The sequence below is a fragment of the Chaetodon trifascialis genome, chromosome 17 (assembly GCF_039877785.1).
Source record: "Chaetodon trifascialis isolate fChaTrf1 chromosome 17, fChaTrf1.hap1, whole genome shotgun sequence".
Taxonomy (NCBI): Eukaryota; Metazoa; Chordata; class Actinopteri; order Chaetodontiformes; family Chaetodontidae; genus Chaetodon; species Chaetodon trifascialis.
This window is the reverse complement of record NC_092072.1, coordinates 16,208,461-16,224,127: the sequence shown is the minus strand read 5'-3', so window position 1 is coordinate 16,224,127 and position 15,667 is coordinate 16,208,461. Positions and strand designations below refer to the sequence as shown.

Here is a 15,667-nt window from a genome sequence, read left to right as displayed (position 1 = left end):
CACATTTTTTTATTGTCTTATCATCCTGCTGCATCCCTCTTTCCCCTGTAGTCATGTCCTGTGGGATGCCGGTGCCTCCTGTCAATGGCAGTATCGTGGGCCAGGACTTCTCCCTGGGAGCCCGAGCCACATACCAATGTAATCCCGGATTTCGGCTTGCTGGGCCTGTCACCACCTCAGTGATCTGCCAGGAATCTGGGAGGTGGACCCCCATTGAGGCTCCACCCATATGTGTTCGTGAGTATTTCTCTTATTGTCAGTTTATTCATTTGCGTTCCAGACATTCCTTTCAGGTTCGATACAGTTCCGAACTCAAGTAGATATTTGATTTAATTATGTCTGTTTACCCTCCGACTTTCCAGCTGTCACCTGCCCCGACATCGGCCACTCTGCTGTGGAACATGGGAGATGGAGGCTGATCTATGGAACTCAAAACCAATATGATGCCATAATGATGCTCATTTGTGACCCGGGATATTACTACAGGGGTCAAAGGGTCATTCGCTGCCAGGCCAACAGCACCTGGAACTACCCAGATCCACGCCCGGTCTGCGAGAGTAAGTGTAAACTGCACATCTCATTGTTTCATTTTCCTTCAGTTTCTAAAGTTTATGCTCTCTTTCGCAGTAAGAAATGAAAATTTGTCTCTCAGAAACAAAGCAATTTGTCAAGCATAAAAAATAATTGCATCCAAATGTGTCTTTATTCCACTGTGATATTAAGAATAGACCATAAGTAAATAGGCACAAATGTTGTAACCAAAACAAAGTAAATGAAGACCAAACAAAACCATGTTCCAAACAGAACAAATGAATATCGTTGATTATACTTTGACCGTATGGGTCATTTGCAATATATGATATTGTTTTCCAATTTCAGTCATCTCCTGTGGGGACCTTGGAACCCCACCAAATGGCAACAAGATTGGGACACTGACTGTTTATGGAGCCACTGCCATTTTCTCCTGCAACACTGGATATACCTTGGTGGGCTCTCGGGTACGAGAGTGTATGTCCAATGGACTTTGGAGTGGAACACAGGTCCAGTGTCTAGGTGAGATTTGATATACCCAAAAATGATTGGAAGTTGATAAAGTCCCGCAGTTTGCCTCAAAAGTTATTCAAAATCACCTCTGTCAGACGGTGACTCTCTTCTTCTTCTTCATTCAACTCTAGCTGGCCACTGTGGCACCCCGGAGCCCATAGTGAACGGACAGATCATCGGGGAGAATTATAACTATCGAGGCAGCGTTGTGTATCAGTGTAACCCAGGATTTCGTCTCATTGGGGTGTCAGTGCGAATCTGTGAACAGGATCACCGCTGGTCAGGACGCACTCCTGTCTGTGTCCGTAAGTGCCCCCAGACAGCAGTCAGTTATCAATAAAGCTGTGGGTGGCAAAGTGTTTGGTTGAAGACTTCTAAACTGCTTAGCTGAATAGAGTTGGGCGTCAGAAAACATTTTCCACTAGGACCACTGGTAAGCTATGTGGCTAACATAAACAAAACCTCAGAACAACAAAGCTGCCTTTTTCTCAAATTAATGGGGTTGTTGATCGGCGATTTGTAATAAGTACTGACATAAATTACCCAGGGATTTTCGTATCAGGCTAGTTTAGGTCCGATACCGACCGCCGACTTAGTGTGATTAGAGCTGAGCCGTCTGGTACTGATCATCGTTAATTCCTGTTATTGAACATTTTTACAGCAAGCTCCTGGACAAGCTCCTGTGTAAAACACACTGTATGAACCACGTTTTTCTCACAACATGAAAATGTAGTTGGCCCTGCAATCGGCTGGCGACCGGTTCAGGGTGTACCCCGCCTCTCGCCCATTGTAGCTGGGATAGGCTCCAGCCCCCCGCAACCCCGAAAGGGATAGGCGGTATAGATAATGGATGGATGGATGAAAATGTAGTTTTTACCATGACACTGTCAAAGATGGGATAATTCATCCAAATGAAAACACTGTATTCCTCTATGCCTGTGGCTCTAGTTAGTTTGGATCAATAACTACATTCTGTGTTGTAGCAGCACAGCTTTGTTGTCAGTGTGATATTACCTTCCTCGGGAGTTTGATATTAAACCCACAGATTACATTAGAATTGCTCTGCGTATGTGCAACCATGATTTTCTTTCTCCTTTGACTTTCCCAGCCATCACATGTGGTCATCCTGGAAACCCCACCTTCGGTATGACCCAAGGAACCCAGTTCAACTTAAATGACGCTGTGCGCTTTGTATGCAATACCGGATACGTTCTCCAGGGAGCTGTAAAATCTATCTGCCAGGCCAATGGGCAGTGGAGCAACGCCCTCCCCAGGTGTAAAAGTAAGTGTCAGGTAGTTCTCAAAGCTTATCAGTCAATGCATCGAGGGTTTTTGGAGAACATCGTGCCTACAAATGAATGGATAAATTAAAAAAAAAAACAGCACTGTTGGAAGATATGTTCCTGATCCTTTTATTTTTTTAAAAAAGCAATTTCAGGCCACAAACTTGTGCAATTTGTCAAGTGAGTGAACAAATTAGTAATATGAGAGAACAATTTATCAAATTATTTTCTCCTGACACCTCTATAATTTCAAAATTTGTATGTGCATACACCTTATACAAATACAAGCACCATGTTCAAATGCATGTTATGATCACAGCACAGCTACATTAACAATGTATCAGGTTAACACAGCAGTATTGTTGGTAGTTGTTGTATCATGCTGTTTGAGTAATTTGAGAGCTCAATAAGAGACTGATATCAGAGTGAGGACACTGTCAAACAGTGTGTTTGCTTCCACATACTCAAGCCTGTGAGGCTGTGGCTCTTCTCGTGTTCTCATCCATTTGTGTGGGTAGGTATTGAATTACCTATCGTGTTGTGCAAGGTCATATCGTCTGTGACCACAGATGACCCCAATCACAGAGAGAGCGGAGATGAAGCGCAGAGGCACCTGGAGGGAGGAAGAGTGTAAACGATGCATATTAGGGGAAATTGAAATGAAAAACCAAAGAGAAGCCTGGATTATTTAATTACCACGGTCCTACCCACGTGGTCCGTGGAGGTTCTGGATAATATTTACAATTGATGTTATTTCCTCTTAGCCTAACTACCTCTGCTGCACCCAAAGGCTAACCTGTCTGTCAGGGAAGCAAACTTGGTTGATAACCATGCAGAGGCAGCCAAAAACAATCACAGGGTCCTTGAGCTTGTATGAAAGACAGCAGCCTTTGGAGATTCGCATTCCAGCTTTTGCTCAGAATAAGAAGTACCCTGCTCTGCTTTGAATAAGCGAGGCAAGGACTTTTAATTTGGCAGTGTTTTTGCGACAAGCGATGTATCTCGGCACCCACGTCTGTCTCTAAGTCCTCACTAACTGAGGGCTTTGTGACAGGCACAGAAAGGGCGCTCGCAAGGTCGGGCCCTGGATGTGACAAGGCAGTGACAGAACCAGTGACGGATTGACTTATGAGTTTGTTTTAAATGAGGAGAAAGGATTTGGCCCTTTTTTTTTTAGACATCTATGAAGGGATGAGGAGGTTACAAGTCTCACAGGAACCGAAAAAAAAAGGGAGAAGTGCATGTGGCTGCTGCATGCATAAGCAGGTGAGATTTTCTCCCAGACATATGCCTTAAATCTCTCCACTCCAGTCGTGACATGATATTTGCATTGGCCTTGTTTCCATGCAGATGCTGATTCGGAGTTGCATTTTGTATGAGCCTCGGAGTTTGTGTGTGCGTGGGTGGGTGTGGGCGTCTGTTTTGATGGCACATTATCCTCACTGTTGATGTTGAGACATAAGTAGCTTAGAGGTCTTTTTGTCAATCAGATTTATCACCTTAATTACAGCATTCGAGACATGTTCGGTGAGGTGTGCTCTGCTGTCTGCCATGTGCTTCCTCCCCTGAGTTGGAGCGCATAAGTGCTGGGATGACATCTGCTTCATCCATCTCACCTTAGCCGTAGCTAAGCCGAACCACCGGCTTTTCTTTCAGGGGGAGAGAGAGCACCGGATAGATACAGAAGACAGGAAAAAAAGGTGAGGGTGGGCCAGGAGTCAGTCAGACAAAGGTAATGATTTCCACTGTCCAGACTGTAACTGCAAGAGTCTGTAGGCTCCGTCAATAACGCAAGGAGCAGGGCAGCACTGCCGGCCCTGCCAGTGTCCTATCCCTCTCTAATCACCGCCAATTTGAGTCACAGCAACAGAGCCTGAACACCGCCTTCTTTGGATGACTCGTGTGTGTGTTTATTTGTCTTTCAGCGATAAAAGGCAAGAGGCACAGGACAGAAAAACCCCCCCCCCAAAAAAACGCACTCTGACACTCCACTTACAGGGCCGTTACCTGGCAGGAGGCCAAGAGGAGGAGGGTGACTGGGGTCCCCACTTCTGAGTGGAACAGAGATGAATTACCTCAGCCCTTTTTCCCCTCTCACTTTTATTCTTCTTTTGCTTTCATCCTCCTGCTTCCTCTCTCCCTGCCCACTGGGCCACACACACAAATTTACCAGGAGGTCAGTCGTTTTTAGATGAGTGTTGGATCGCTTTTGAGCCCACGTTGCCCGAGCACATTTTTTTCAAAGCTGAATTTCCGAGCTTGGAAAGTCTCGTGCTGTAGCAGCTCCACTGCTTCAAATACACTTTGTAGTGTTATTATGCGGTAAGTTGTAAATGATGGCACCACGGGTCAGCACTCTACTGGAAGGAATACATTATAATAGGTATTTGGGGGGTGATTTAGCTGCGCTGGCCAGCTTGGGAGCATGAAAATGAGCGAGCTTTTAGGCACATTAGCATACAATGGGTTCATTTTGGCTCTGGCAAAGGCACGCTCATGGGGCAAGACTGGCAAGGCAAACTGGGGCATAATGGCTGTATGGGCACACCCAGACAGTGTTTCAGAAGCCATTAGAGTTTTGGCATCATAGTACACATTTAGCTGTGGTTCACAGTATAAACTAGACAGCAACTGTTACTCAGTTTGCTCTGACTTTGTTGAGGCAGTGTGAGGTTTTGGTTTGCATCTTGTTTCTGAGAGTCTCAAGATGAAATGGTGCTGGTAGCAGTCGTAGCTTGACATGCTGTCATGAATTTTAATATATTCTACACCATCAGGGTCCCTTCCTCTCTAACTCTGTACAGCACCCCCCTCGCTGTCCCTCGCTCCTCACTCATCCCTCATTCCCCCCTTCCCTAACTCTCTCCATCTGGTGCTAAACTGACATGGTGCCTCTTCTCCTCTGAGCTCCCCATCCATCACCATCTCTGCACCACGGCGGCCAGCAGGAGACTGGCTCTAATGAAGCAAATGTTTATTTCCGGAGTCTGCCTGCTACTTCATTTGGATTGGGGTGGATGGATGGATGCTGGATGGGTGGAAGTAGTAGATGAGGACAGGAATGGACAGAGAGAGAGTGAAAGCAGCAGAAATATCTCTGCTTGTAAAATGGCCATGTTCCCTTTATATCTATAGTAAGATGTATAGTGTATTATTGTAATGAGACAAAAAGAGCTCCCTACTTGTCTTTCTTGCCAGGAGCATTTTGAATGTAATTGTCAAAGAAAAAATGTTCTAACATTAAATCCCACTTCCAGGTTAAATAATTTGTTAAATTGAACCTTAAATGCTTACACATGATATGTTTCTCTCTGGCTCCTTTACTCCATTCCCCACCTCTGCATCCCCTTCTCCAGTTGTGAACTGCACAGAGCCGGGCCATGTAGAAAACAGCATCAGGCAGGTACTGCCCAGCGGGCCACATCGCTACAGCTTCCAGACCACTGTGTCATACCGCTGTAACCCGGGCTACTACCTGCTGGGCACCAGCTCCATATCCTGCCAGGGGGACGGTACCTGGGATCGCTCCCTGCCCAAGTGCCTGTGTGAGTACCTCAGGGCTTGGTTTTAACTGCTGCTGCATGTATGTTTTTTGTATAATTAATCAATCGATTGCTTTGTGAAATATCATGAAATGGTGAAAAACTGACACTTTCCCAGATCCTTAGGTGAAGTGACTTATTATGTTAAAAGGACACTATAAAACAAAGAAAAGCAGCAGATTTCTCACATTACTGGGGCAATTTAGTTAAAACAGGCTTGAATGATTCATTGATTATCATAATTGTTGCTAGTAATTGAATAACCATGCAAATCCATTTCAGCCCAACTGGGTTTACTTCCCTGCAGAGTAGGATATCAGGTTTTACATTTGTAATCAAAACAGACCTCAGTTTGATGAAGCATTCTGACAGAATTAAGTTTCTTAACTGGTTGGAAAGTGTTTTTTTTGTTGTTGTTGTTTTTCTTGTGGTCTGATACTGTGAAATGAAGTGCTAACAAACATGAATCCAATGTCACTCAACATTATTAAGCATCATAGTTTTCAAGGCAGTTTATTCAATATGTGGCACATTTATTACTTGTTTAACATTGGCCTTATGGCAGCTCCATGTGTTCATTGGTTTCTTTCTTTCATCTGATTGTACAGTGGTGCTGTGTGACCGCCCCAGCATGCCTCCCTACGCCCAGATCTCAGGTGACCGTCGGACAGTAGGCTCAGTCATCCGCTACAGCTGTATCGGCCAGCGTACCATCATTGGCAACACAACGCGAATGTGCCAGCTGGATGGCCAGTGGAGCGGCTCGCCGCCACACTGCTCCGGTACGGAAAACAACACCCAGATTGACTGTGTGATGGTTCAGAAAGATACAACTGAAAATAACCCTCTTTTGTGAAACTGTTCTATCTTAACCTTCAAGATCAACTTCAATTAAAAGATTGGAACCAGCACTTTCAATCTTCAGTACTGCAGACTTTGTGCTGGTCTCGCCCCTTTTCTCATCCTCTGTCTAGCTTCCTGCTCGTAATACTTGATTAATTCAGATGTAATATCGGCACCCAGTCACACTGATAACCTCATAATACCAGGCCAACAAATAAATAGTTTGGGTGGCAGCTGTTAGCAGGTAATGAGCGAAGTAGGTGGACCAAGGATGGAGCTCAAGGGCAAAGAGAATGTCCTCCATAAAACTGTTTTAATCTGCTCATATCAGACTAAGGAACAGGGACGCCCACACCTCAGCTGGGTTATGAAGCACTTTAAAGAGATCGGGCCCCATGCTCGCTCCCAGCTATTCGCTTCACAAAATCTAGTATACCTAAAGCACGCGCCTGGGGGTGGCGTCCACACATGCAAATGTACAGAGGAACAAATTCAAGCACATTCACAAAGATGTGACAGCAACACACAAACTGGCGGACACACAGACACCCACAAGCCGACAGTGAAATAGCATGCTGACAGTTTAATGTCACAATTCATGACATTTATATATATCTCCAGGGACTGCTAGTGGTCTGTCAACGGCCAATAAACCTAACCTTTTTATAAAGATTTGCCCGACTTTCTTAGCTATGCACTGTTAAAGTGATGTTGACCAGCGCCTTGTAAAATGAGGAGCGAGAGTAGCACACAGCAGTTCTAAACGGTTTGTGATTGTTTTAAATGGAGGATATGGAATTATCAAGCAAGGTGCAAAGTATATGTTGGGTCGTAGAAAAGAAAAATCACCTCATAGTGCACGTTTTCTGCATGTTGAACAAATAGATATAATGAAGGAAGCTAGTCACTCGTTAGGGAGGAAGGGGAGTGTTATTTTCCTATTGGATGGCACTCGGGTGGGAGAAGGCGTCTGTTTTCATGTTCTAATCAAATGTAATTATTCTTGTGCTTTAACATGAAAACACCACCCATGTGGAGAATACATTTCTTGGGTGTGTTAAATATGTTTTTTCTTTTCCAGGCGACTCTGCTGGGCTGTGTGGAGATCCAGGCGTTCCTGTGCACGGCATCCGTCTCGGAGAAGAGTTTACAGTGAGCAGTGTTGTCCGCTTTAGCTGTGAGCCTGGCTATATGCTGAAGGGTTCGCCAGAGAGATCTTGCCTGACCAATGGGACCTGGCTCGGCACCCAACCTGAGTGCCATGGTAAGGAATAAGTACATGTATTTACAGTGTGTGCTTTTTTTTTCTTCTCTGACAAACAGACTGGTTGAAGGTGATGGTGGATAACATTTATACAGAGGATCACACTGCTCAGGCAGTTTTTGCCAATGTGCTTGGAAGGAGACTCCGGCCAATTGTCAGGCTTTGGTTTCAGGGGCATAAAAATGGATTTCAGCCTCCTCTCTTCATCCCTTCACCCTCACACAGATACTGGAGGGGTCATGGGAGTTCTGGCTCTAATCTACATGAGTTTCATGTAGTTGGACAAAGCCAACATGTCCTGTGGCGATAGCTGTGGAAATACAAGTACTGAGATCATTGCTTGCATCTGGTAACCTTATATAACCTTAGCTGGAGCCGTGTACATACTGTACTTGGAGGTAAGTCATGTTCACATTGAGTGTTGTACTCCACAAACCTGTATGTTATCAGAGATTCTGCTTACGGTTTTTGTTTTTTAGACACAATCTCAATGTTGCAAGTGAAGAAGTGTATAAATCTTTGGGTCTGGTGAAGTGAGGGTAAAATAAGATCAATATAGATTGGTGTGGCATCCACCAATTTGTGGTGAAGACAGAGCTGAGCTCAGAGGTAAAGCTTTCAATTTAGCTGTCAATTTAAGTTCCAGCTGTCACCTGTGGTTATGAGCTTTGGGTAGTGAGCGAAAGAGTAAAACCCTTTAGGGACAGAGTGAGCATCTTGCATATCAAGGAAGAGCTTGCAGTAGAACAGCTGCTCTTTTGCATTGAAAGCAACCAGGTGAAGTTGTTCGGGAATCATATCAGGATACCGTCCCCTATGTATTATGGAAGTATTCTGGACACGTCCAACTGGAGACCCTGGAGCAGACCCAGAAGACTATGGAGGGATTACATATCCCATATGGCCTGCGAATGCCCTGGGATTTCTTATGAGGAGCTGGAGGACATTGCTGGGGAAAATCATGTGTGGGTTACTGATTACATTGCTACCACTGCAACCTGAACTTAAATGGTGGAAACTGAATGGATGGATGGTTTGATGGACTTCTGAAGAGCAGTAATGAGTGAACACAATATTTGACCATCATGTAGAACAGGCCAGCTGGATAGTTATGATGTTCACTGAACCTCTAATGCACTATAGACATATGTAACACATCTACATTCATTAACTTGTAGTTCTTATCTAGTTTAACTTTTCATTCCCCTTCTTCTGCCTTCCCTCTGAAGTTGGTTTAATTACTTCAGCAGCATTAGTTTTACAAACATTTGCTTGCATAGATTTTTGTTAGAATTTTAGGGCTAATAGACACTCATCGTTTTCCTCAATTTAAGTTAATTGTGGCGTTAGTGAATGTTTTAGAATATGGTTACTTTGCTAATGAGCATTTATGTTTCATCATCTTTATATTTTTATGCCTTTTCAGCGCTAGCCGATCACAACAAATCCCACCAGTGAATTGCACATTTTAAGCTTTCCTTCACTCTGAGATTGTGGCTAATCATGTAGTAACAGTCACTGATTGTGTAATTAGCTGCTGCCTTTGCAAATGGAATGAAAGACACATTGCAAATTTGCATGTGTTTTATGTTGGGGCATAACAGAATGATTTCTTGATTGATTTAACATCATAGGGCTTTTCATTTTTGCCCTTGTGTAACACAGCATCCAGTCTGCTGCCAACACCTGAAAAAGCTCATGGTCTGAATGGGAAGTGTGTGTCTGATAGATCCGGGTCTTAATGCCCTATACCTATGCAGAAAAAGTTACAAACAGTGTTAAAAACAATGAAAAAAGTGTAGTTGTTCTTGGTATCAGTGGGGGTTTGCGCATGTTCCTGTCTGCATTTTTGATGTTGCGTGAGCAGCCCAAAGGTTGTGTCCAAGGGTTTTTACCTATCTCCCAGAAGCACCAAAATAATGAAACCATCCAAAAACTTGCACTTGCACTTTTCCACCTTCAAGTTTTCTCCGCACTTATATTGTATTTCTTTTTCCAGCCCCTTTTCTTACTCTCTGTGAAGACATGGCCCTTTTCTTTCCTCATCCTTGTATACAGTGTGTTATTTCCAGAGGCTTCATCCTGTCTCCCAGACTGTTTTTACTTGTGCTCTTAACACCCTTCACACACACACACACACACACACACACACACACACACACACACACACACACACACACACACACACACACACACATGCAACCCCCTCTCCACACGCAACCACCACCTCTCTCCCATGCCTCACGCTGTTTCCTTCCCTCTCTGGTGCGTGGTATGCCCACTAGCCGAGGTTGCCCACCTGTTCTTGGTTGGCACAGACTTCAAGGGCCAGGCCACATCTGGTCATTACGGGAGGGCGAAGCCCACGGGGCTCTGAGGGCCCGGGGCAAGCTGGAGACTGTAATGAACAGAGCTGTCGCTGGCGGCCGGTCAGACACCAAGGGACTTTCAGAGCAAAGGATGTGTCCATCAAAGTTACTTATGAAGTTGGACGCAGGGGAAGATGATGGGTGGTGGTTGGGTGGGTGGATGAAGAACAGAGGGAAAGGGAAACGCATATAATACACATGAAGGAGTATAAATGGAAAGTTGTAGAAAACCCACATTTTATTACATTTAAAGTCTTCTAACAATACACTGAGCATTCCACGACTTACCCAGTCTTTTGTTGCTCCTGTCCCAACTTGTTTTAAACTTGTTGCTGCATCAAAATCAGAATAAGCATATATTTACAAAAATCAATGAAGTTGATGAAGGAGAACGTGAAATATATTGTCTTTGTACTGTATTCAGTTGAGAATATGTCTCAAACGATTAGCTAATCATGACATGACACTGTTTTATTTATGTTTTACACAGTTTTGAAATTGGGGTTAAAGAAGTGTTTTTGCATAATTAACTCACGCTTTCTCCTGTGGTCACTTTATTTATTCTGTAAATGAATACAACGTAATCATTTTCTTCTCCTTTTTTTCTCTCTCTCTCTCTCTTTATTTTTATTTTTTATTTTTAGTGATCTCCTGTGGAAACCCAGGAACTCCACGGAATGCCCAGATCCTGATCCACGATGGTCTAACATTTTCCAGATCCATTACGTATGCTTGCAGGGAGGGCTACTACTCCACTGGCCTTCTGACCCGGCACTGTACCGTTAACGGGACCTGGACTGGCAACATGCCTGAATGCTCTGGTAGTTAACAGCTCCCACAGAGAATGAACCTAAGAGTATATGTGTAGTACTTCCCGCATCTTTATTTGTACTTAAACAGTAGTTTACACTGAATGGTTACAGAACACATATCCAGGCCTTGTCAAGAAGGGGAATACAGCTTAAATAGGTAATATAATGCAAGGTATTCAATGTTATATAAGAAATGCATGACCACATCTAAGTCAGGCTAGTCAGACATTTTCTAAGTGATGAATGACTCGTGGATCCTTGGCTCAGTAGGAGAAAATGAGTTTGAGGCATGGCTCACTCCTGACTGACAGCCCTTTATCGTCATGCTTCACAAAAGACACGCAGCTGCTGTGCAGAGCCAAGAGACCCTGGCAAATAGAGGTCACTAAGAGAACTAGTTCTTCTGAATGGAGAGGATAAACACTAAGCAGCACCATTACGGATTTCAGACCTTGGTAATCCATAAGAATGAAAGGGTACATGTTGGCACACTTCGGTGGAACATCTTTGGTGGGCGATGGACGTGAGGAAAGCAGTTTTAGTTGAATGATTTCTATTGATCTGAGAAAATTGTATGAGAAATATGGATTGACTTGACAGAGGTGGTTTGGTCGTCTCCTCTTTTGAACGTGTCTGATGTAGCAGAAATTTACACTTGTGTAAGCACTTGTTTTTTGTTTAGCACCGACACTCTCAAAGCCATGGGGTACTCACCAGTGACACTGTAAGAATACCCTTATGCAAGAGAAGTTATCTCACCGTATCTCAGTTTCTGGATCCACACTCCTAGATTGACACTGTGGCTCCTGGTGACACACTCTTACCAGCCCTGTGGGAAATATAAACGCTCGCTCAGTCAAGGGGAAACACTACACCTCTAGGAGACCCAGTTTCCTCACCCTAGTGGGAATGTCACTGGAATGTTGGTCATATGCATTTAATAATGCCTTCTTGTCCCAAGGCAACTTTTAGTACAAGTTGTCCTTTCGTGCCCTGGATTTTCTATCTTGGACATTTACAGCAGAGTTGAGCCCCGATGTTGCTGAGTCACACAGTGGATGTCTCACTGTTGTTACTCAATCACCCTGTTTTCCCTGTAGGATGTAAAAGCATAATCAAGGAGAAATGTGGTTCCTTTTTGGAGCTTTAGGGAGCTACTGTACAAGATTGATCACAATATTTAGTTTTAGTTTTTCTACTCTAAAAGCTCTCATGAGTGGAGACAAAGCACAAGGACAGGTCTTTCAGATATGCAGAATGCATGAAGTCACGCTGTCTGTGGTGATGATTGAAGATCAAGTGCATAGATGTAGGTAATATTTTTAAGCATATATAATAATTTCTTATTCTTATTGTTGGTTGTCTATAAAAGAATGAAGTGCTAATTACCTGTAAAGACACATCAGCAGTGCTGCCTCTTTGAGTGTTGTTTGGGAGGTGAACTGCTCGGGTCAAGTACATCTAACAGTTCATTAACTCTTAGTGTCCATCTGGTGTGTGATTTTAAACAGTTTGTTTACTTGATTGTATTTCATCCTAACTGTGTGATGTTTGCTTTACCGAGTACGATCAAATGTAAAACAAATTATTTTGTCACCAAATAATATAGCTCAGATGTGATGGGGTAGTGAACTGTACTTTTCTCATGTTTCCTCGTGCAAACAAACTTCTTTTTCATCTCTGTCATCATGTTCCACTACTTCTGTCTTCATTATTCATTCGTTACCTCTTTTCATTTGTTCTTACTTCTTTGTCTTGTTTGATTCTGCAGTAATCAACTGTGGTGACCCCGGAGTTCCAGCCAATGGGCTGAGGTTGGGCAATGATTTCACCTACAACCACACGGTCAGTTTCCAGTGTTCTCCTGGTTTCACCATGGATGCTGACCGGGCTTCAACTCTCATCTGCACCAAGGACCGCACCTGGAATGGCACCAAACCTCTCTGCAAAGGTTAAGTTTTGTAGGATGATGTGAATGAAAACACATGATTATGGAGGGCTAGAATGAGTGTTAAAGATGTTGTTGTCACAGAAGAACATACTTTCCTGGACCGGAACACATCAAATGATTTAACAAGGATGCAGAATCCACGCAGTCCTGTAATGCCTCTTTGTCTCCCTGTAGCGATTGTCTGTGGTCCACCACCTACCATCCCCAATGGGCAGGTTGTCGGTACAGACTTCACGTGGGGCTCAAGCATCAGCTACTCCTGCAACCAAGGTTACCAGCTCTCCCTCCCCACTGTGTTAACGTGCCAGGGGAGCGGCAACTGGAGCGGAGAGAAACCCCAATGTTTCCGTAAGTAGAACCACGCTGGAATACTCGATTACATGTCACTGATACCTTTCTGACATTTTTCTAACCCAAGTATGTATAATATGTTTGGGGCTGACCTCACATTTCCCTCCTCTTTCATCTGTAGCTGTGTTCTGTGGAGACCCGGGGATGCCAGCCCAGGGGAGGAGGGAGGACCGAGGGTTCACTTATCTCTCCTCTGTCTCCTTCTCCTGCTACCCTCCCCTCGTCTTGGTGGGTTCTACCAGGAGATATTGTCAATATGATGGCACCTGGAGTGGCACACAACCCTCTTGCATCGGTAAGCTACTTGTTTCTTCCTCCATTCACAGTATAATCTAACACACTGAATGTTTTAGAATGCAGTACTTGATGTGATTATCAAAGCAATGAAATGCAGGAAGGATATGGTGGTTGTTGGCAGCAGGATGCATGTCCTATGGCCTTGTTCTATAATCAGAGCACAAAAGACTGTGCACTATATGTCATTACTTTCATTTAATACTATAACACTAGTATCAGTGTAAGAGAAGCCTCTTCTTCTTGCCTTGCATTATGTTCTCCCTTGTAATCCTGATTGCTTTTTGCAACTGAGAAATAATGCATGCAAAACCATTTGCGCAAGCTAACAAGCTGTATTGATTCTGTTTTTCCAGTCTGATCAGTGTAATTAGTTCAGTATTTATTAAGAACATTTGTTTAACCTATTTCAGAATAACAGTGGGTTCAGTCAAATTTTTCGTATCCGTGTAGACATAATGTAGAAAGACTGTAGGTCTGGAAATCCAAGACTGCACCAGGGACTAATTTGTGAAATTACATGCTGCCACCTTTTGCTGCCTGCATTTAAGCGGTGCTTGCAAAAACGCTGAAGTGAAACTGGTCCCAGCATAAAACTTCATACTTTTGTTGGCATCTGTGTCAGCAGAAATATTGTTCCTTGCTCTGATGAACATTCTTTAAGCAATAAACTTCCTTTAACAAGAAGAACAAATACCATGTGAATTACAGGGTATAAATGTGGATGCTGCCATTAGAAGCACTCAAGGAAATAACACTGTGGTCAGAAACAAAGTGCGAATAAATGAATTGCTTCAGCCCTTAGGTCCATTGTGATGTTTTGAGTGCTGTAAAATATGCACACATGCCAACAAATGACCCAACAACAGTCTGTTTAAACATGAATTCATTATAGGTAAAAGCGACCAGTAATACCACTAACTTTGCATTATTTATCAGATACTTTTGACAGCAGGCACTGTTGAGAAAGTATAGTGCCACGTGGAATGTGGGAAAGGTTAAACACAGATTTAGTGAGAGGTAATCAATTGAAAATAGAACCTGTGTTGTACAGAATGTAGCTACTGCTGACTGCTTTCCATCTTCTATTGCGACACCTGTTAGTTGCTCTGAATTCAGTGGACAGACTGGCCTCCTGTGGCGTCTTGTTCCAAATTCTAGATTGTACAACAACTGCTCTGAGACCCGTCGAAGCCTCTTATAAATGTCAAGTCCCATTCATTCTTTTTTTTTTTTCCTTCTTTTACACTAAACTCAAATGAGAAATGGTGCTTTTCACTTTGGCCTCCAGCCTGAGGAACTAGGATAAAATGAAGGTGGTAAATCAAGGCAGTTTGTAATGACTAGAGGTGAAGCTGAGTGAAGCCTCTTTGCTTGTCCCAACTCTTTGTAAACTGCAAAGACGTGCAAAATTTACTATTATCCTCCGACTTGATCAATGTAATGAATTTGTTGTTGCAAGAAAAAGGAAACACATTCTTGCAAAATGTTTAGCTGATTAACGGGGTGTATGGACCTATAAGGCCGGAGGGTTTGTCACTGTGTCATAATCTGCTCAGAGCAGGAATAGAGAGTTATTAGTGATGTGAAGTTTGTGAAGAATGAGACTTTGTAGTAGTTTGTGCATGTCTGTCTGCACACAGTAACTTACAGCTTTCACTCCTACAATCAGTATTTCACACCAGAGCTGTGAAAAATGTAATTTCTCCATACAGTGTCTCTGAGGTGATATATGCACTTCATTTGTGTGTTTCAGATCCCAGTCACACTACGTGTGGAGACCCTGGCACTCCTCTCTTTGGAAATCAGAACAACAGTCAAGGCTACCAGGTGTGTATATGCTGTCACACAGGAAACTGAATACATGTATTAATCAAAAATCGAACTGTAACCATTTGATGTGCTGTTCCATCG

At 43.5% G+C, this 15,667-nt stretch overlaps 1 protein-coding gene across 2 annotated transcripts in view; it reads left to right on the top strand.

Annotated features, from left to right (window-relative positions):
* Positions 1-15,667, top strand: part of csmd2 (CUB and Sushi multiple domains 2) — a 225,303-nt gene that overhangs the window by 198,649 nt on the left and 10,987 nt on the right. For both annotated transcript variants that reach the window (XM_070983997.1, XM_070983996.1), the window contains exons 51-63: positions 52-237; positions 363-557; positions 880-1,053; positions 1,176-1,349; positions 2,153-2,326; positions 5,684-5,872; positions 6,478-6,651; positions 7,794-7,976; positions 10,990-11,166; positions 12,929-13,108; positions 13,283-13,456; positions 13,581-13,754; positions 15,510-15,583. In XM_070983997.1, the coding sequence (XP_070840098.1) occupies positions 52-237; positions 363-557; positions 880-1,053; positions 1,176-1,349; positions 2,153-2,326; positions 5,684-5,872; positions 6,478-6,651; positions 7,794-7,976; positions 10,990-11,166; positions 12,929-13,108; positions 13,283-13,456; positions 13,581-13,754; positions 15,510-15,583 (2,228 nt within the window). The remainder of the gene's footprint in view (positions 1-51; positions 238-362; positions 558-879; positions 1,054-1,175; positions 1,350-2,152; positions 2,327-5,683; positions 5,873-6,477; positions 6,652-7,793; positions 7,977-10,989; positions 11,167-12,928; positions 13,109-13,282; positions 13,457-13,580; positions 13,755-15,509; positions 15,584-15,667) is intronic.